Below are 23,657 nucleotides of genomic sequence, written 5' to 3' on the forward strand. Positions count from 1 at the left end.
GTGTGACTGAGAATCCTAGATGGCTGTGTAACTGAGGGGTAGATTTATTAAGCTCGGTGAAGTGGAAACGGGCTAGATTATTTAAGCTTCAAAAGTGATAAAATGGAGTGATAAACATCCAGCCAATCAGCTCCTACCTGCCATGTCACAGACTGTGTTTGAAAAGTGTCAGACAGGAGATGATTGGCTGGCTGTTTATCACTCTCCATTTTATCACTTTTGAAGCTTAGAGAATCTGGCCCAAAGTGTCTGGTTTTTATCACTTGCCAATCAGCTCCTTACAGTGAAGTTACAGCCTTGGTTTGTAAAATGACAGGTAGGAGCTGATTGGCCAGTGATGAAAACCAATCAGCTCCTACCGGTCATTTTACAAACCAAGCCTGTAACTTCACAGTAAGGTGCTGATTGGCAAATGATAAAAACCAGACACTTTATCACTTCACAGAGTTTAATAAATGTGCCCCTGAGAATCCTAGCAGTCATGTTCCAAAACCTGAAGAATGGAAGGTTGTTCTAGCATGAAAGGTGGGGTAGAGGGTCAACTGCATGTAAATGCCCATGATTTTGGAAAAAAAAAATGTTCAACTAGAACATGTGGATGTGACATTGTGGTGTCCTCATACTTTTGCCCAAGTAGTGTAGGTGGCAGATCCGTTGGTTCTGCTAATGTGGGCAACTTAATTGTTGTTTTTACTACTTGCTAAAAAATGATCGACTACTTTTTGGGAATTGTTTCATATGTCCTGTTGGATTGATTATTTCACTAATCTATTTCTTCTCCTTCCTCAGCGACGGTTGGAGTACAGCCATCAGAGCTTCAGGAATATGGGGCTATAGGGGGATCCACACATGCCTCCTCATCATCCTCCATGTGGTCCTGTCTGCACTGCACCTTCATGAATCAAGCTGGCACAGACCAGTGTGAGATGTGTCGACTGCCCCGGACCTAACATCATATCACTGACCATGGGGCTGGCGATAGGAGTCTCCTAAAAGGGAGATGTCCTTTGCAAGCAATCTTCCAGCAAGCCCCACTCAATCATGTTGCTTGAAGGGAGAGAAGTCTTGGGTGTGTGCACTCTCTCTCTGGAAGCCAATGGTAGTATGTAGGGAACCAAAGCTTACTTACAGTATCCACCAGGAATGACACCCTGAGACAAGCCCATTCTGGGTGGGAGGGGGTTGATAACGTCATCTTTTAACATTGTTGTATTGCCTACAAGTCACTTATGAGTGGAGCTAGTACCCTGAACTTTATTATCTTTTTACCCTTGAAAAATTGAAACTTCCTAAATTTGAAATAGAGTCTGATAAGTCCATAATTTCTTAAAAAATATCGTCATAATTAAGCACTAAAGAGCAGCTATTGTGCCAGTCCCTTTGTATCTTTTGGCGATATTGCACCATGTCATGTCATTTGTCACTACTGGTACTGAGGATAGTGCCATGGCCAAAACTTGTTTGGGAGATGAGCTCAGTTTTAGCTACCATTAACATGTTTTCCAAGTATTATTTTCAGTTAGGAATTTCACAATGAAAAATATTAGATTGAAAATAAACACAACACTTTCTGGGTGAAATGAATGTTTATTTGCGCATTCCAGTAATACTGCATGTTGTTTTATACATTTCAGGAGATGGGACGGATATAAAGCATCCAAGGCTCTCAGGGGTAATCCAAATGTGCAGTACATTCAGATAAAGTATTAAGGATTATTACATCACATTATAAAATCTCCATACATCTGATAGACAGAGGTGACATCACTTTTCAGAGTGCCTTATTAATGCTGCCCTAGAGATTTAACGATTCCTGTTTGTTTTGCCAGCAGCTGTAAATTTAATGGGGTGGGTGGGGGCTTTGATTTTGCTTAAGCACTGTTATGTGAGAGGTGAATTTTTTACTTTTAAATGTGAGTTATTATGGAAAAGGAGGTTTGGATAGATTTCTAGTTGAATCCGTATGATGATGCCCCTGTCTTATTGTATTCTCTGAACGTGCATATGGTACTACAGTGCAGAAATGTGTGGCAGGAAAACATCTCGCAGGTCAGCAGCATTGTCGGCCTAGTGCAGTAGGTAAGCATTTGGTTAAGTAGTTCAGTCTTGTGTGGCACGGCAAGCAAGCATCGCTGACTAGTTATTTGTCCTAAAAGCTGATGAACCTGCTTACTCGCTGTACCCAAACCTCTAATCCCAGCCCTACCAGAGCCCTTTCATATTTAAAATTGGCCAAGTGCTGTTTGTGGAAACTATTACTCACATTTCTTGCTTCCACTAGTAATTGGAGAGCAGCATTCTCATGTAATCATTTTTAATGTTTTTGCGGAGGTTGCAGGCAGGGCAGTACTTCCCTATATTTTACTGATCTAGTAGTAGGACAGTAAGCATCTTGGATGCAATCATTAACCAAAGTGGATGGTGCCTTATCGTCGTACAACCAATGCCAGATGTCTCCCAAGATTTTTATAATGTTTCAGCTGCCCAGTTTTCTTTTTTATCCCCTCACTTCCAGGAAGCCAGAGGCCAACGATATACAGTATTCTCACGGACCATGTTGCAAAAAAATAAAAAAAAATACCTTTCCTTGGTTTTTAAAAACACAAAAAAACATTGTTACTATTTGCTCTAACAGGACTCCTTTTAATGTCCAAATTGACCCTCATATTGGCTAAGCTATTGGCCAAGACAAGAGTCTATGGCAATACGGTACCTTACATCCTCAGAAGCAAAATAACAAGGTGAGATTAACCTTCCTCCTTCAGTGTCCTGTTGAAGTTGGTTGTAGTGACAGGGTTAATTTATTCATCCAGCAAGATTTTGGGGAGTAGCCCTGCTTTAACTCATCCTCCCCCTCCATGGTGTTTTCTCTCGCTGGGGCTTACAGGAGTGTGTGACTTGAGCCGTTGGAAGGAGCTGCGTGTATTCTAGCTCTGTTGGATCCAATAAAAATGCTTGAGAAATAGATGGAATTCTTCTCATTTTATTTCAGATCTCAACAAGAAGACTTTGCCAAGTCAAAAAGAGCAGGGGTCAGCTTATGCAGATTTTATATAGACTGAAGTGCAGTGTGGATTTTAGTGAAAATGAGTCATACATGTGCACACATTATACACTTTCATATAGTTACATAGGAGAGTGGATTTATATTACAATATGCCAGCTACTGTATTTCACTGCAAAACTACTTTACCTATAGCATGATAGCTTAGGATGCAAGTTACATAAACCAAATTTCAAGTTGCGTTATATTAACACACTATAGTTATGTTAAATAATGTCTTTCTATAGGCTTACAGAAGACATTTCAGATCTCATACTGGGGCAGATGTATTAAGCCTTAACAAGAGATAAATGCAAGGGTGATAAGGAGAGATAAACGCCCAGCCAATCACCTGCTAACTTACTTTTTTCAAACACACCCTGTAACATGACAGTTAGCAGGTGATTGGCTGGACGTTTATCTCTCCTTATCACCCTTGGATTTATCTCTTGTTAAAGCTTACTACATCTGCCCCTAATCCATCAACAATTTAATGTTAGTAAACTGCTCAAAAAGTGCAACTTTCTGCCTTAACTTGGGTAGACTCCCAAACAATCACTGCCCATGTTGTTGAATTGCATATCAGTTCTAGGTGGTGAAACTCTAAGGCAGTGGTGGCCAACCTGTGGCTCTTGAGCCTCATGCGGCTCTTCCCCTTGTAAAGTGCGGCTCCTGCTCCCACTGCTGCCTGCCGCCCACCGTCTGTCCCAGTCCCCCCTGCTACCGGTTCCCTGAAACCATTCTCCTTCTGAGGGGAGGAGAGCGCGCATCGCGCATCTCTCCTACCCCTTACTGTGCATCCTTGTGACTAGGCTGTCCGCCAATCAGAGCTCGTGGGCCAGCAGCCAATCAGGAGCCGGCCAGTGAGCTTTGATTGGTGGGCGGCCCAGTCACAGGGAAGTGAGGGGGAAGGAGACGCGCGGTGTGCTGTGCTCTCCTCCCATCGGTGACATGACAGGAGGACTGCAGGGGGACACCAGACTGTCCTCTCCCCGCCTGGCAGCAGCAGCAACAACGGTGAGTGCTGCTGCTGGGAAATTTGCACTGTGGGGGCATAGCAGTTTGTGGCACTGTGGGGGCATAGCAGTTTGTGGCACTGTGGGGGCATAGCAGTTTGTGGCACTGTGGGGGCATACCAGCTTTTTGGCACTGTGGGGGCATACCAGCTTTTTGGCACTGTGGGGGCATACCCGACACGTGTGGTGCATACCTGGCACCGTTGGGGGCATATGTGTATCTGGCACTATTGGGGGCATATGTATATATGCCACTGCACTATTGGAGGCATATTTGTATCACACCCACCCAAGGGGTCAAAATAGGCTACGCCCCTTTTTTGGCACATGCGCCTTCGGCGCGCGCATGATGTCGGCTCTTTAGCTTGACTACCGATATTTTCGGCTCTTTACCTCTGACCGGTTGGCCACCCCTGCTCTAAGGGGAACATTTACTAAGATGGGAGTTCTATTTCACATTCGATGTAACTATGGGCAACCAATCAGAAACTATTTCTTATTTATTTAGCACCTTCTAGAGGATAATAAATAGTATCTGATTGGCTGCCTGTAGCAACATCCCATGTGAAATAAAACTCCCATCTTCGTAACTTCCCCCTAAGTGTGCAGACAGAATAAATATGTTCTCTTTTACATGTTCTGCAGTGTATTATAAATAAATATATATATATATATATATATATATATATATATATATATATATATATATATATGTCTATAAAATCAGGTTTATTTTTCTTGTAGACCTGGGTTACAACCTATCAACTCTATGGATACAGTTGTATCAAGTACCCGAGGCCAAAACAGTCTTTTGAGAACTTTGGGGTCAATTCAATATCTTTTCACATAACGTCACACACATCTTTTGTACCAGGGGTGGGGAAACCTTAGGCCCTCCAGCTGTTGTCAAACTAGACATCCCAGCATGCCCTGCTACAGTTTTGCTATTTGGCCATGCTAAATCTGTTGCAGGGCATGCTGGGATGTGCAGTTCAACAACAGCTAGAGGGCCAAAGGTTCCCCATCACGGTTTGATACCCTGGTCAATATGACATCGGAAGACCAGTGATACATCACAATTCACTCCAGACTGTTTGGACTAAAACCTGTTTGAAAGTGCTAGTGTGGGCACAGGACTGTGGCACTGATCCTAGAGTAGTAAACAACAATATTAGCAAATTGCCACAGTCAACCCACACGTTTTCCTCAGGTACAGTGCTGAGTATATTAATATGGCAGCTATCTTTTAAAGGGTTATGGTACAAATGGTAGACAATGTCTAGGTCAAATTGCTTAGCATAGATTGACTGTGCAGGCAAGGCAATTTTGACTAGATCCTAGACTGTCATTGCTTAGACAAATTCGCTTAGTCAAAATCTCCAGTGCATCTAGCCAAAATCTCTCCCAAAATTGCTTAGTCAAAGATGTCCATTAGTCAAAATCTCCACTTGTGTACACCCATTTAGGTAGTATTGTATAGAGAAAGTAGAAATGTTAAGTCAGCAGGCTGTTTACTATAAATATTACTGATTCAGAGATGGAAAAAACTCTGTAAAACCTAGTTGCACTGCAGGTGGGGTAGATGTTACAAGCAGAGAGATTTGGATTTGGGTGGGATGTGTTCAAACTAAAATCTTAATTGCAGTGTAAAAATAAAGCTGTCTTAACATTCAGAGGCCACATGCAAAAGCAGTCAGTATTTAACCTGCACAGCAGACCTATCGCACCATGTATAAATCTCTCTGGACATTATGCGGTACATTTACTAAGATGGGGGTTGTATTTCACATGAGCTGTTGCTATGACCAAATCAGACACTATCTACCGTCTTCTAGAAGGTGCTAAATAAATAAGTAGATTCTGATTAGTTGCCCATAACATCCCATGTGAAATAGAACTTCCATCTTAGTAAATTTCCCCCCATATCAGCCCCACCTGCTGTACGATTGTTTTGTCTAGTTGTGTGCATTTTTTGCCTTTGATGATAACTGACACATGCTCTATGTTCAGTAAATAAAGAAAAACTATCTAAAAGTTTTAGACGAGAAGTGTTGAAAGTTTAATTTTATTAATTGACAATAATGCAAAGTAATTGAACAGAAGTGAATGAACAAAATCTAAATAAGGTGATTATGATCATCACTTCCATATCTAGGTTGAAAAAGTCATTAACTGAAACAAATAGCTGTGTAGAGGGATTAAATGGGGGGGATAGCGTTTTATGTCACATACCATGTCATGATTTAGCACAGCAACAAGACACAAGGGGTGAAATGTAATAGGATGAGAGATTCAGAAAGTGAGAGATTTGGTAAGAAATCTCCAGTTTTTTTAAAGCGGCAATCATTTACACTGCAAAACCAGTTTGATTTTGCAGTGTAAATGATTGCCGCTTTAAAAAAACATGGAGATTTCTTACCAAATCTCTCACTTTCTGAATCTCTCATCCTATTACATTTCACCCCAGGTATTTATACTGCACCAGACATAGATATTGTAGTACAAGGCTGGGCAATTGCGGCCCTCCAGATGTTGAGGAACTACACATACCAGGATGCTTTGCATTAGTTTTGCTATGTGGCCATGCTGAAACTGATGCAAGGCATGCTGGGATGTGTAGTTCCTCAACATCTGGAGGGCCGCAATTGCCCAGCCCTGCTGTAGTAGCAAGTGCTGAGTTATGTTTATTAATACCATTCAGGTGCATAAAAGGTGAGGGGAAATACTGAGTAAGTAAGAAATACATGGTTTCCGTCAGTTCATTGAATGGCATTAGTAACCAGTCTAGAACACTACATGATTCAGAGATATTTGTTACATATATTTGCGCAAATTTATGTGTAAGCCCCCACTCTGCCGTCAAGGCTTTTCTATATATTGGGCGTCCCTAGCACTATATTTATACTGAACCAGCAAGGTCTCTCCCAGGCAAATGTTTTAACGCAGACTGGAGTTTCAAGATGTGCTGCTCAAGCTCTTTTGAAGAAGCACAGAGAAACTGGCTATGTTGAGGATAATAAACAGAGTGGTTGACCAAGGGTAAGACACGTTATGCTTGCTTCCCTTCGAAATCCAAAGATGTCCAGCAGTGCAATCTGCTCAGAAATGGTGAAACTAGTGGAACCCAGGTACACCCATTAACTGTTTGGAAAAGTCTTGACAGAAGGTCTTCATGGAAGAAATGCAGCTGAAAAAGCTATACATTTGATGTGGAAACAAGGCCAAGTGACTCACCTTTGCAGGAACTGAGGTGTAGAAAAAAAATGAAAGCAGGTATGCAGCACTGATGATTAAACATTTGAAATATTTAGGTTGTAACAGAAGGCAGTTTGTTCACCGAAGGGCTGTTGTTTGGTACAATAATAGTGGCTGCAGGTGGAGGAACCAGGTGCAGGCTCCTTGTAAGTTTGGGGCTGCAATTTAGCAAAAGGATTTGGGGGCTTTGATCAATGGTGTCCTCAATGATGAGAAATATGGGCAGGAAACATCCATCATGCTATACCACCAGGGAGGCATCTGATAGGCTCAAAATTTATTCTGCAACAACCCCAAACATACAGCTATTTTTATTAAGAACTGTATTCAGCATAAAAAGAAAAAAGTGATGATATGGCTCACACAGAGCCCTGATCTCAGCATCACAGTCGGTTTTGAAATAAACAGAAGTATTTGAAAGCACTCTCGCAACCAGCCCTGTACTGGTTGCAGGAGCATGATTTTTTTTATTTTCAGTGTTGTCAGGTGAAATTCACGGGTTGTTGCTGCTGCTGCTGCTGCAAAAAAAAAAGCGGTACACTGTGTGATATGGTCACTGAGCAATAATAAGCCAAAAATGCTCAGCAACCAAAATGCACCATGTGTACACCCCTTTAGAGAGATAGGGAGGAGGGGAGACTAGGAGCAATACTTCCTGATTACAGCACATGCCTGGGAGGGGGGTAGATGCATGGGCTGTGGCATTGCTGACACAATGAAGGAAGCCAAACCTATTGGAGGACCAGATAAAACTAACAAAGCATATTGAGGAATAACTATAGACAATATTCCGTAAGAAGTCAAAGTTCCTGTCAACTGAGATCATAGCAAATAATAGGCCTCCTCAACTTTTCCGCACTGTGGAAATGCTTTGCAAGCCAACATTCCTGCAGCCTAATGAAACACTCCCCCAGGCAAGATGTAATGAGTTTGCAGAATTCTTTTCAGATAAAATATCTGCCACCTCCACAGTGCCAAACTACAGTATCAAGCCTGACAATTTAAGCCACCTATCCTCATGGACCAGCTTTGATCCACTGGGCAGTATTCAATGTGAATACTGGCGACGTGCAGCGAATCCTGTTTAGGATTCGCTGCACATTCGCCACTGCTCGCTGCGTTCCGGAGCCTCGCCAGCTCCGGTATTCAACGAGTCAGGGGCTTGCTGCCCCTGACCGGCGAATTTGAGCTTCTGCGGCAGACGCCGCAGGGAGCCTGAGGACGGTGGCAGGCAGGGAGATGGAAGTCTCCCTGCCTGCCCCAGAACGTTTGTGGGGGGGAGGTGGGCTCCCCGGGTGCCAGGCAGCACAGGCTGCCCCCCGGGGGTGCCAGCAGGAGACCGGGTATGTTCACTACACCCGATCATGCATATGTAATGATCGGGTGAAGTGAATATATGAATATGTAATGAGCGGCTCGGCTCCGGCCCCCTGCTGGCTGGTCTGTGTAAAAAAAATATATATATATTTTTTTTTAATTAAATATATATTCATGTGCTTACAGCACATGAATAAAAATAGCATGCCCCTCCTCAGAATAAAATTCCAGATTTTTTTACACCAATTGTAAAAAACAAAACACTTTATTTTAAAAGTTCACCTTCCACTTCACCATAAAAAGATAGCGATTGCTACTCAGTGAATCATGGCGAAAAAAAAACCTTGAAGTGTATTCACCATCTGGTCATTGAATAGGGTGATTCACCATTTTAGTCAGAAATTCGCCTTACAGCACAAAATCGCCATAAAAACCTGGCGAATCAGCTTCATTGAATACCGCCCAATGGATTTAAAGGACATTGCTGAAATTGTTCAGATTTTGTGTCCCACTTCCTGTGATCTGGACCCTGCCCCAACCAAGCTCCTAATAGGGTGTATGGATATAATTGGCCCCATCTTTGCAAAAAATTGTTCAAGGTCCTTTGCAGACAGGAATTTTTCCTCAACCCCTAAAGGAAGCAATTGTTAGACCTCTTCTTAAAAAAATCTTATTTAGGTCCAGACTACATGACCAACTACCGATCGATATCAAACCAACAGGAAACCCGCCTGATAACTCATGATATGTATGATTCACTCCAATCAGGATTTAGGAGAAGACCTAGCACTGAAACAGCCCTGGTATATGTGCTAAACGATCTTCCGATGGCAAGAGACAGAGGTGACTGTTCAATCTTAATCCTGGATTTCTCTGCAGCATTTGATACTGCGGACCATGGGCTTCTGATTGAGCGCCTGAAAAATTTCTGTGGACTGAAATGCACAGTACTATGCTGATTCAAATCATTTCTTGCTGGCAGGTCACAGAGTGTGTCATCTGGAGTATACTCATCATCTGTGCCAGTGCCATGTGGTGTCCCACAAGGTTCTATTTTATTCCCCATGCTTTTTGCAGTGTACATGCTGCCACTGGGTGAAATAATTAGGCTCCATGGCCTTGTCTACCACTGCTATGCAGATCATACACATCTGTACTTGTCCTTTACTCCAGGCACTGAAAACCCAATAAAAACCCTAAATTGCTGTCTAGTTGTGCTCCAGTTATAGATGAGTGCCAGTTTGGCTGAGACTGAATCTTGATAAAACAGAGGTCCTTATGATGGGACCTCTACATCAAATGACAAGACCGCAGCATAGCCACTAAATATCATAATATAACATATTTTTTTAGATATATAATACTCAGACAAGAATTGACCATGCAAAACAAGGTCTGTCGAGCGTCTTTTCAGGCTCAATAGTTTGTGAAATAAATCAAATGGTTGTTCAACAGGTAAGGCATTGAACTCACACCAGTGGCGGAAGTCTGGGAGGCAATGGAGTCATTTGCCGCCGGGCGCCACCTTTGAAGGGGACACCCGGCCTGACATCCATTGCCTCTGAACTCCAGCCCCTGCGCACCAGTCAGAATATTGTATGAGAGCAGCGCTGCAGTGATTAGCAGCGCTGCTCCAGGATCTCAGTGAGAGGAGGAGGAGATGGGACTTCCTGTCACACAGCCCATGTCTCCTGACAGCCCTGCAGCCCGTCCAGCTCTTCACCCCCCATGATCTGGCTCATGCTATGGAAGGGATGCCTCTTTTATAGGTGAGAGGTTGCAGTTGTAGTGTTTGTTAAACTATTTATGTGTATTGTGTGTGTGTGTGTATGTGTATTTATATAGGGCTATCTTTATGTGCATTTGTTGCTATGTGTGCATATATCGCTGTGTGTTTACAGAGGTGTGTGTGTGTGTGTGTGTGTGTATATATATATATATCACACACATATACATGTGGGTGTATGTGCATGCGTGGCTGTGTATATACGTGTGTGCGGTTGTGTGTATACTGTGTGTATGTTGCTTGATCTTGTAATATACCTTATCTCTTGTCCCTATGGACTTATGTATACGTCGGACTTACTACATGCAAGTTTGGAGAACATATGGCAAATCACGGAACTAGATTTGGGAACATCTGACAAGCCAGTCGCTCTCCATTGGATGGAAATGGGACATCAGGGGCGAAATGTAATAGGGTGTGATTTTTGGACATGTGCGATTTTTGGTCAAAAACGGCCGAAATCGCACATTTTCCGAAAATCGCACATTTAATAGGTTAAAAATCGCGGTAAAAAGCACTTTTTACCGCGAAATCGCACATTTTAAAGATGCGATTTTCAGTCACACTGAAAATCGCATCCAGATGTTTTCCCATTGTAAACTATAGAACTCGCATATGTAATAGGATGCGAGTTCTAAAGTCGCATATGGGACCTTACCAAAAAACGCAAAAAAAAATAGACCAGCTTCTTGCTGGCGATTTTTACAGAACCATGCACAAATCTGTGTGATCTGTGCATGGTTCTGTCCAAAAAAAGGCTAAAAGTTAAAGTAAAAAAATAAAACGGCGTGGGGTCCCCCCTCCAGAGCATAACCAGCCCCGGGCTGAAAGAGCCGGTCCTGGTTTCATAAAATCACAGGAACAAACAAGTTGGGGTTCCGTGCATTTTATAAAACCAGCACCAGGCTCAAGGGCCGGTCCTGGTTCCCAAAATACGGGGGACAAAATGACTAGGGGTCCCCCGTATTTCAAGAACCAGCACCGGGCCCAACCAGCCAGCAGGGTAATGCCACAGCCGGGGGGAGACTTTTTATACAAGTCCCCCCGGCCAAAGCATTCAGCCCTCTGACCAGTCAGCATGGGCAGGGGTCCTGGGGGAGTGGGGACCCCCCCAAAGAAGGGGTCCCCCCCCTCCAGAACTTACCAGCCCATGCTGAAGCCCGGGGCTGTCCTCGATGCCCCTGGGCTGTGGGCATCGAGCTGATTAATTGTGTAAAAAAATAGAGAAAATCCTATTGTGTATTGCTGTGGAACTATGAGTCCCAGCAAGCCTGCACCACATGCAGGGACTTGGAGAACCACAAGTCCCAGCATGTGGGGCAATAAAGGGCCCGCTGGGACTAGTAGTCCCACAGTACTACAAATAGTTAAAAAAGTACACAAACACACTGACAGTACAAGTTTAATACACACCAAGCCCATTCATCCATACTCACCTATGTTGACACGAAGCTTCGGTCCCCTTGTCCAGTAGAATCCAGAGGGGAGGCTGTGGAGAGAAATCATACTCACCACAGACGTCTTCAGCGCTTCCCCGGGTGCCCAGCAGCATTCTTCCAGGACCATGATTGGCTGATGGGCGGGCCTAAGTCCCGGTCGGGGGGCGGAGCCCCAGATGTCAACAGAACACCGGAGGACGGTGATCGTGGGAAGAATGCTGCTGGGCACCCGGGGAAGCGCTGAAGACGTCTGTGGTGAGTATGATTTCTCTCCACAGCCTCCCCTCTGGATTCTACTGGACAAGGGGACCGAAGCTTCGTGTCAACATAGGTGAGTATGGATGAATGGGCTTGGTGTGTATTAAACTTGTACTGTCAGTGTGTTTGTGTACTTTTTTAACTATTTGTAGTACTGTGGGACTACTAGTCCCAGCGGGCCCTTTATTGCCCCACATGCTGGGACTTGTGGTTCTCCAAGTCCCTGCATGTGGTGCAGGCTTGCTGGGACTCATAGTTCCACAGCAATACACAATAGGATTTTCTCTATTTTTTTACACAATTAATCAGCTCGATGCCCACAGCCCAGGGGCATCGAGGACAGCCCCGGGCTTCAGCATGGGCTGGTAAGTTCTGGAGGGGGGGGACCCCTTCTTTGGGGGGGTCCCCACTCCCCCAGGACCCCTGCCCATGCTGACCGGTCAGAGGGCTGAATGCTTTGGCCGGGGGGACTTGTATAAAAAGTCTCCCCCCCGGCTGTGGCATTACCCTGCTGGCTGGTTGGGCCCGGTGCTGGTTCTTGAAATACGGGGGACCCCTAGTCATTTTGTCCCCCGTATTTTGGGAACCAGGACCGACCCTTGAGCCTGGTGCTGGTTTTATAAAATGCACGGAACCCCAACTTGTTTGTTCCTGTGATTTTATGAAACCAGGACCGGCTCTTTCAGCCCGGGGCTGGTTATGCTCTGGAGGGGGGACCCCACGCCGTTTTTTTATTTTATTTTATTTTTTTACCCAAAATCGCATATATGAAAATGCGCACATTTTCATGACTGAAAATGCGCACATTTTCATGACTGAAAATCGCCCAAAATCGCGGCAAATCGCATTTTTTGCCGCTAATTCGCATCTCATTACATATGCGAATTCGCGGCAAAAAACGCGATTTTTAAAGGTGCGATTTCTGGCGAGTTTGGAACTCGTCCAAAAATCGCAACCTATTACATTTCGCCCCAGATGTCTGCTTTACGATGTAGAATCATTGATTGTATACCACCCAATATTTGTGGTGGCAATAGTCAATTACAATTACATAACAATGTGAGTCTGAGTGGATTTATAAACTGGATACGGTTTCACCACATGGATTAAATGAGCACAATACTCTCAAACATCTTTTAAATCTATATGTAGTACACACCACGAATATAGTTTTGTTTGATTAATTTATTTTTATTATTTTTCCATTTCTATTCTAAAAAAACGCTTTTTCTCTTGCACGCTTACTAAGTTATTTAAAATAATTAAGAAACTGCTTGCCATGATTTAAGACCAGCTTTGTGTGCCAAGCCTGTCTTGCAAGCTCCTGACTTTAACAAATAATTTGTGGGGATCCCTGTCCCAGGGACATCATGGGTTCTTAGGGGACCAGTAGACCATTACCCATACGGTAATTATTCATACCCAAATCCTTTTTTTAATAATCTTGAATGGCTAGAATTAATGCCACCATAAATGGTTCGCCGGCTCTGGATTCCTTTACCATATTGTCATGGATTGTGGGAGGATTAAACACTCCCATTAAAAGAAAAACAATTATCATGCATCTTTGCAAAAAACATCCGACAATAACCTTTTTACAAGAAACCCACTGGAAAAATGGAGATGGCTCCACTTTAAAAGCCCCATGGATTGCAGTATGCATCCAAGCCTCCCATACATCGAAAGCCAGTGGCGTAGCCATCCTATTTCATGCCAACTTGCTTTATTAAATCTTGACTCTACCCAGGAGGTAGATATTTAATTGTGGATGTTAATCTTAATGGATCTAAATAAACCCTAGTTAACCACCAAATACATCAGCAGGACCATTTTTCGTGCACTTATGTCAAACTTTAGCCAGTCACACTAATTATCCTCTGATTATAGACTTTAACACTGTGGACCATCCTGTTGTGGACAAGTCCTGTAGGGTTTCACACCCGTCCTCCCCATGCTGGAAATATAGTCAAACACTTAAAGATCTATTACAATTAAGTGATCCTTGGTGGCTACTGAACCCTTCGGATAGGTCTTAACCACACCTGTCTAGGATGCATAGATCCAAGTCTAGGATCGACTATATTCTCCTCTCACACTCGCTGCTTGATACCCTTAAACAAATTAACATAGGGGACATTATCATATCTGACCCTTCCCTGGTGTGGGTTAAACTCCACAGAGATACTGGCAGAACACATGAATGATTCTTGCACTTCCCAGATTACTTATCACCCTCAGAGGACTTCAAAAAATTCCTAACTCATTTGTGGATGAACAATGTTGATGATAACACGGAACACTGGGAAGCCAAGTGTTTTTCTGCGAGACTTCTAAGGGGGTCATGAGAGGTCACAGGATAAGTTACACATCACGCCTGCGTAGAGCCACCACAGCTAAATACAACACTCTTAGATATGCGATGGCACGTAGGTGGACACTTTTTCCACACCATCGGAGGAAATTTTAAACATTTATCTGCAAGATAAAAACACTACTAGACACTTTTTTAATGGCCCGAGCTAAAAAAAATTTGGATTATACCAAACAAATTTTTTATCGCTGGGAAAATTGTTATTGACCATGTCCAAACCTTGGAAACGTCGATCTTTCATAAAAGCAACATGGAATGACCCCTACCTCCAAAGCATTGACTTCCACGACTGATATATTACATACTTTTCATGATTACTTTTCCGACCTCTATAGCCCCCCCCCCCCCGCAAGACTCTCTCCATCGAGAGATCTTATCCAAAATTGCCCTTCTGAAATTAACACAAGCTCAAAAGGATATTTTAGATAAAGACATCACAGATGAGGAGATAAAAGAAGTAATTTCGGGATTATTTAAATAAGGCCCCAGGACGAGATGGATTTACCTAGTCCTGTTATAAAATGAGACGGAATTAATCCCAACCCTGTTTGAATTATTTAATTCACTTTACAAAGAGACTCCTGAATTCCCAAAATTTACTCAGGCATACACAATCTTAATCCCCAAGACAGATAAAGATCCGCTGTTAGTAGGATCCCATAGACCAGGGGTTTCTCAAACTCTGTCCTCAGGACCCCACAGAGTTCACGTTTTCCAATTTTGAGAACCTGTGTTATAGACCAATTACCCTCTTGAACTCCGATTTAAGATATTTGCCAAAACCATGGCCAATAGACTGTGATTTTTCCTTCCAGGTATATTAACACAAAAGTTAGGCTTTGTCAACATGCTTCTAAATCTAGATACTCATAAGGCATTCAATACGGTTAGCTGGCATAATTTATTTCAGATACTCGAAACAAGGGATTTTAATAATAAGTTTGTATGCATGTCCCATGACAATCTTGTTGCTAAATGGCAAAAAGGGGGCACCCACATTGATTCAAAGAGGTACGCGAAAGGGATGCCCTCTATCCCCACTCTTCAATCTTTCCATAGATCCGCTATTTTGACTTCTGCAAACCACCCAAGTCTTTAAAGGAATAACTATAGGTAAGGAAGAAACATTTGCAGATGATGTTCTGTTATATATAAATAATCCCAAAGATCCTTGGAGGGAATCCTCGAACTGCTAAAAAAACTTTGGAAACATCTCTTGTTAGACAGAAGGAGACTAAGAAGCTAATCCTATATGCAAAAGCAGAGGCTGAGGAGGAAATGGTCCAGTCAGTGGTAAAGGGGGGAAAACGTGTTTTAGGTATATAAGTGAAAGGTGAAAAACAAAAAGTGGAGTAATAAGACTATAGACAGAGAGTAGAAGTATTCTTGACAGATAATGTAATAGCAGATCATATTAACAAATATTTCTGCTCAGTATTCACTGCTGGAAGAGAGGAAAAGGGGCCACAGTTAAGTTGCAAGTATAGTCGGAAAAATAAGGGAGAAACAAGTACATTTACAGAGGAGAAAGTCATAACAGAACTCTCAAAACTGAAAGTAAAACCATTAACAGAATTATTGAACCTGTCACTAGCTGCTGAAATAATCCCAGAGGACTGGATAATAGTGAATGTAGTCCCACTGCACAAAAGTGGAAGCAAGTAAGAGGTAAGCAACTACCGACCAGTGAACCTTACATCAGTAGTAGGGAAATTGATGGAAACACTCTTAAAACAAATAGTTGTAGAATATCTCAAAACCAGCAATTTACAGGATCCTAAACAGCATGGGTTTACTGGCGGAAGATCATGTCAAACAAAACTTATTGACTTTTTTTTATTTTTACTGGGTGACTAAAGTAATAGATCAAGGTGGGGCTGTAGATGTAGCTTATCTAGACTTTATTAAGGCTTTTGACACTGTCCTACATTGCAGACTGTTAAATAAACTTGAAATCTTAGGATTGGATTCTAATATGGTTGAATGGATAAAATCTTGGTTGCAGCTCAGAAAACAGAGAGTTATAGTAAATGAAGTGCAGTCACAGGAGGGAAAGGTTACAAGTGGAGTACCCCAGGGATCTGTACTTGGACCAGTGAACTTAAATCTCTTTATTGGTGATATTGCAAATAGAATTGAGGGTAAAATGTGCATTTTTTGCAGATGACACAAAGGTATGCAACAGGGTAGACACACCAGGAGGGGTAAAACAAATGATTGATGATCTAGGTAGATTAGAGGAATGGTCAAGAGAATGGCAACTACAGTTTAATGGCAAAAAATGCTAAATCATGCACTTGGGTCTCAAAAATCCAATGACTAAGTACAGTATATATAATGTAAATCACTGAGAAGTCACTATTTCAGGTGACTTAAGGCAGGTAGGCAATGTAACAAAGCAAAAAAATAAGCTAAGTCAGATGCTTGGTTGCATATGGAGAGCAATCAGCAGTAGAAAGAAATAATAATGCCACTGTATAGGTCATTGGTACAACCTCATTAGATATAAATACATTAGTACAAAGAAGGGCAACTAAAATGGTGCATGGCCTACATCATAAAACTCTACAGAAAATACTAAAATATCTTAATATATATAGTTTAGAGCAAAGAAGGGAAAGGGGTGACATGGTAGAAACTTTCAAATATATCAAGGGTTTTCACAAGGTACAGGTGGGAGGCATTCTTCACAGAAGAGGAGCAACAGAACATGCACTGAAACTAGAGGGAGGAAGATTGAGGGGAAATTTGAGTAAAATTTACTTCACAGAAAGAGAGGTAGATAAGTGGAATAGCCTACCATCAGAGTTTGTAGAGTCAAATACAGTTAACCAATTTAAACATGCTTGGGATGATAGGCATATTAATATCCTTACAAAGAAATAAGGATCAAATATGGTTTAAAGAAAACATGTTTAACAAAGGGGCAGATTAGATGGGTTCTTATCTGCAGTCAAATTATATGTTTGTATCTCAGGCTTTCAGGTGAACTTTGGCAAATCTAGAGGGCTATACCTCAAATCTGGAATAACTACCACAATGGGCAGGACAGTTACCATTAACTTGGGCTAAGTCTTCTATAACTTATTTAGGGATCAAACTAATCAAATACCCAACTGAGTTATGCAAAACAAATATCCAATATATGATTTGTTCCATGACAAATGACAATATTGGAAACACCTGACTATCATATCTAGGAAGAGTCAATTTAATAAAAATGTCCTCCTTCCTGAAATTATTATATATTTTACTATACTTACCCATTCTGCTTAGCAACTCAAATATAAATTGCATAAATAATCTTTTTAGGAACTTTATATGGAAGGGAAAAAGATCAAGAATAGCGCTAAGATAGCTACAACAAGCAAAATTCAATGGTGGTATTGACTGCCCTGATGTACGAGCTTACAATCACACCAGCTTGTTTAGATTTCTTAGGGATTGGTTAAAGAACACTGAATATATATATATATATATATATATATATACACAAATACTCCTCTGGAAACGGGTTTTCTTGGCAAAGGAAACTTGATCTAATTTCTTTACGAGTTAGAAGCAGAAACCGATATAAAACATAAAGAGAACCCTTTATAATCGTTGTTATATTGTTTGTGGCACATTCTCTATAAAACTTATGGGTTACACTCCCATTAAAGCTTAATTCTGACTTTTTTTGAACCACAAAAAATGTCCAGCATGGGGAGGTGGATTTTCCTTTCACATTATTTGACAGAGAGGGCATAAAGGATGTAGACGACAAACCAATGACATTTAGCGTGTCAGACTTTTCAAGAATTTTCCTTTAGCATTCCTTCAAATGCAGCACTATGTGAGTGAGATAATGAGAAATCTTTTCACTCCAGCCACTTAAAAAAGCTATCTCTATCCACTATAAAATGTTTAACTCCCCAATTAACCACTCGACTATAAAAACTTGTACGACACAATATTCAATGTTGGGAAACTAGATAACTTGTTATTGTTAATATCTTTGGTTACATCTTGCAAATACTTACCGGCAGCTCAGTATCAAGAGATGTTCTTTAGCATCGTCCATCGAGCAGACAACTTGCCCAAATTACAGTTTTTGGCAGATATGACCGATATCAGCGAATGCCTCAAATGCCGCACCTCCCAGGCAGACCTAATTCATTGCTTTTGGGCTTGTCCTATGCTCTGTGGATTTTGGCAACAAGTCAGAACATTTACAATTACACATCTAATAAATTACTTACCTTTTAATATGGAGTGGGCAATTTGGGGAATTCTTCCTGAATCCCAGAGGATAACTAAAGGATGCAAAAAATTGGTCACGGCAATAAATGCAGCAGCACGTAAAGCTATTTTACAGTCATGGATGGCTCCAAACCCACCCACTCTAGAATTGTTTAAAATTAAGCTACAACATATATTCTTTATGGATTGGTTGGAAACAACATTACATAAAACTTACCTAGTGACTGGCTTCTTTGCAACTTGGGAGACCTAAATCGGTACCCTTCCTGGTGATTTCCAGGGCAGAATCAAAAATTATCTTCAAAATACAGAATACTATGAGACAAGAGTGCTCAAGGGGGTTCCCCCAATTACATAATTTATTATCACTTGGTGTTTATGTGAAGTGGTTCATGCTGGGTCAGGGTCCTCCCATGTCTCCATGCCATTATATGTCAACTGGATGTCATCACAAGGCTCTCTATATAAAGGTACAACATTAACAGAATCCAACATACTGTTGCTTATGTACCTTTGTTTGCATCTCCATGTAATCTTAATGTTACTTGTGTCATAGTCATGACTATTATGCATACCATATCTGATGATACTGTACAAGAACCACCAAAACCCAACTTATTGCATATACTATTTTCTATGTAATTTTGGTCATTACTAACTGTGTTTCCTTTTATATGTCACAGTTACTAAATGTTTACTGTATTTATTTGCTGTGAAGTGATGCTTCAACAATAAACATTAATTAGAAAAAAATATATATAATTTTTGTTACAAACGGATGCCTATGGGACAGAATTAGGAGCAGTCCTTTCCCAAGAGGTACAGTAGATGGAGAGTAGAAGCCCATCCTCTAGCTTAGCCATAAATTATTGCCCATAGAGCTTAAGTACTCAACTGTAGAGCTTAGTCCTTGAGTAGGCAGTTGAGTCCTTGAGATATTATTTATTGGGACAAGAGTTTTTGTTGGTCAAAGACCATCCACCCTTACAATGGATGCAAACAAACAAACAAGGAGGAGAATGCTTGTGTAACCCATTGGTTTTTGGCATTACAGCTGTTTAAGTTTGAGGTGCAGCATCATCCAGGGAAGCAGCACCTCAATGCCGATGCCCTTTTCAGGAGATTTGTAGGTCCTGATCTTCCGCACAGTAATTCCTTCAAAGGAAGGAAGGTGAGGTGGGCTACCTCTGGAAAGTGGTGGAGGTCTGTGTACCCAGGCAGATGACACAAGTAGAGGTGGCAGAGAGCTTGACTGAAAATTGTGTAGCTTCACCAGGGTGGTTACACCTAAGGGGGGAGGAGTGGGGTAGATACAGCATCTCTCCACATGAGAGTAATGTGGAAGATCTAGACCAAGTTTTGGAGCAGTAGCAAAAGCCAGGTGTGTAATTAGCAGCACCTGTGATTTCATGATATAAGTGTTTCCAGGGCAGAGTGCTCTTTCTCTTGATTTTGGATTAGCTACTCAAGCAATAGGCTGGGGTGTGGCCTATGGTAGGGACCATTGGAGCATTTGGAGTCTGTTCATGCTGTGTTTACCTGTATGTTGCTGCCTGTAACTACGCTTCTATATGGAATGAATCTGGTATGCTGTGACTTGCTGTTCAAAATAAACAACACAGTCTTCATCTAAGTCCCTGCTTATGTTATCCTTGATATATATCACGGGTTTCTGAAATGCTTAACAACAAGTGTATTGTTCAGAAAAAGTACAGGTTGAACAGAAATAGAGTATTACAGCCTGGTTTTCTTTCAGCCAGAATAATGTAAGAGCGATATTTATGTACAAACCACAGAACAGCAACAGAAGACGCAAAGCAAACTCGAGTTCCGATACTAGCCAATAACTGGGTGTAGTTGTAAAAAAAATATAAAAGCATGTGAGCGGCAAACTAAACTGTTTAATAAGGGTGTTGCAAGAGTGGGGGTTTAAGAGGTTGTTTGTGTCACAAGAGTCTGGTGATAAAAACACATTTTTACGAATACATAAAATTTCATTGCCAGGCACGTTACCTCTGCTTCCTGGCAACTATCTAGTTAATTAACGTTGTTCAATTGTTTTTTTTTTATTTTTTTTCCATCATAAAGGAATGGTTTCCAGACCACTAAGAGCACAGTCCCTGCGGATTTCTTGAAATCCCTTTGTACCCGTTGCGGTTGCTTTAATTCCTGCTCTCATCTTGAATAAATTACCTGTGAGTGATTTAGAGCATTGGATTTCAGGAGCTGTGCTGTGATCTGATGATAAACACCTTTCTAAGCATCCACTCAGGCCCTGGCTGTCTGTTCTCGTTATTCATGCCATATGTAACACTGGCTCATTAGTGTAGAAATATCTAACAGGTTATCATTTCTACGTGTCATTAGCTGCAGGATCTTAATTACACCACTTGTCTTACATGACATACTGTAATAATACAAGCATTTATATTTAAGGTTTAAAGAGAAATCACACTAAAGACAATTTCTGTTTTACATGGGTCAGTACAAGCAAGAGTATATTAAACAGCTGTTATTATTTTCATTGAGGCCACTTCTGGCTAGTTCTTCCTGTTCTTTATATATTTGGAAGTGGGATGTATTGGCAACTGCAGAATGTTATGATGTTAGCAGGGTCAGTGTGTTACATGAGTATTCGGACCACTGCAGCGATGATGTCATTATTCTCTAACAATATAAATAAAATGTGTTCAAAGTGTCTAGGTGCGTTTACAATAGAGGTTAAAAGGTGCCAATATGCATGCTAAAAATATTGATAACGATATAATTGTGCATGCGGACGCATGTAGGAAAAATCATTCAATGGTCGCTGAGCATGGAACTGCCGCCATTTACATGGGTTCACCCACTGGTCTGAATCACCTCCTGTGTCAGGAACTGTGGACGATGGCCATACCAGGAGGGCAAGGCATATGTTGCTGCGAGCCAATGCTGCAGAATAACTTTTGAGCATGGATCTGTTATGTTTTCTGTATGTACCTGTGTGACCAGTATGTGTGTGTGTGTGTGTATGTATATATATATATATATATATATATATATATATATATATATGTGTGTGTGTGTGTGTGTTCTAGGTGACCAGTATATGATGCTGGTCCCGGGATGTGTGCGATTGGCTGGGGAGATGGGAAGCGTTTACATTATAGTGACAGGTAAGAACAATAAATCATCTTTCGTCATCAACGTGTAGTGACAATATTGATAAAAACAAAGCCCTAACCAGGGCCGAAACTAAGTGTTTCGGCGCCCGGGTCGGCAGTCACTTGGTCCCCCCCCCACTGCACTGTTCACCTTGACAAAGGGGTACCTTATGCCCCGAAACGTTGGTATGCTATTTTTGCACTAATATACGTTTTTGAAAATTCACAGAGTGCCGCTGTCTGCTTCTTTGCCTACTCCTGCACAACTGTTCCGGAAGGCACCTGGGTCCCTGACCAGCTGGGGGGGTGGCCAGGTCAACACACACCTTGCTATATATATATATATATATATATATATATATATATATATATATATATATATATATATATATATATAATAAAACCGCTACCATAAAGTGAGTAGCTGTCTTGTGAACAAGTGAATATTAAGAGTATCCAGGTGCCGGTGTGTGGATAACATTATATGGTGGGAGTCGCGTGAATATAAAGTGACCGTGAAAGGAAAGAGGGGCAGGGGGGCATCTGGACCAGCCTTAGAGTATCGATGCCACAGATGATTGGTTTAACTGAATGCTGCCATAAGGCTCAGGTTAAACTAGTGCACCCGAGTATGGCCCTGTTGTCAAGATTGAGACGGGGACATGGACTAGCATGAGGCAATCAGAAGGAGTTCATTGATCCACTGGCTATAAAAATACAGCATAGGATAGCCGATCATTTAGTCCATTGGGTTTTCTGGATTGTAATCTCTGGATCCATCTGGCCTCCAGCCTCAGCAGCTTGCCGTCTCGGTCTCCTCTTCTTAAAGATGGAGGAATGTGATTGATCACCATGTGACGTAGATCGGCTAGCCTATGTCCTTCTTGGAGGAAGTGTTTCGCCACCGGTTGGTCCTGGCTGTTGTTTTTCTTCTTGCCGGAAAGTACCTGGTTAACAGCAAACCGATGGAGGGCCATTCTTTCCCTCATGGTCCTTATGGTTTTGCCTACATATATTAAGTTGCAGGAGCAACTGATGACGTAAACTATGTAGGTAGACAGGCAATTGAGGACATGCTTTATGGGAAACTTTTTGCCATCCTAGGCACCCCAAGTGCGCCTCCAAAGGTCAATTACATAAATTGAAACGTTGTTATTATCACTTGGCGACTTTCTTGTCTCATTGAACTTTGGCTAAGAGTGCCACACCACCGTATTTATTTATTTATTTATATATATATATATATATATATATATATATATATATATATATATAGGTAATGGATGGAAGGCGGCGTCACTCCAAAAGGATTTGATCAAAGATATTTATTTGGGCACCCGGAGGCATCTTACCTACCATAAGGATTGAGTGCCGGCTCGCACCCCCAGTATATATATATATATATATATATAGACAGGAGATAGCGGCACTCGCTCGGATTTCACAAATAAATTCACAACCAGTCTGGTCAAAGTGTAAGATAACGTTTCGGAGTATCAGTCCTTTATCAAATCAGAAGCAACATAAAGTGAAGGAGAGGTAAGCTTACCTAAATAGAAGAATCAGCACCGGATCCGCCTGCGTGTTCAGCTGGGCGGGCGTCCACTGAGCCTCAACGTGCTTCCGGGTGTCGTGACGTTCAAAGGGAACGTCCTCAGCGTGAAAGCTTCGTTGGTTGCCTGGCAACCCCCGCTCTGTCACGCCGCCGGCTGATCCTGTGTGTACAAAACAGACAGTGTCAAAGCATATTACATCACACGTGAAAGCGGACATTTCAATGTACCTGG

General features: G+C 41.8%; 1 protein-coding gene across 1 annotated transcript in view; it reads left to right on the forward strand.

Moving 5' to 3' along the window:
* NPLOC4 (NPL4 homolog, ubiquitin recognition factor) overlaps positions 1-2,965 on the forward strand; it is an 86,517-nt gene extending 83,552 nt beyond the window's left edge. Inside the window, exon 17 of the mRNA XM_083148781.1 lies at positions 790-2,965. Coding sequence (XP_083004907.1) covers positions 790-950 — 161 coding nt within the window. The 3' untranslated portion in view covers positions 951-2,965. The remainder of the gene's footprint in view (positions 1-789) is intronic.
* Positions 2,966-23,657: the final 20,692 nt, after the last annotated feature.

Source organism: Crinia signifera, chromosome 6, assembly GCF_055691185.1.
Source record: "Crinia signifera chromosome 6, ASM5569118v1, whole genome shotgun sequence".
Classification (NCBI taxonomy): Eukaryota; Metazoa; Chordata; class Amphibia; order Anura; family Myobatrachidae; genus Crinia; species Crinia signifera.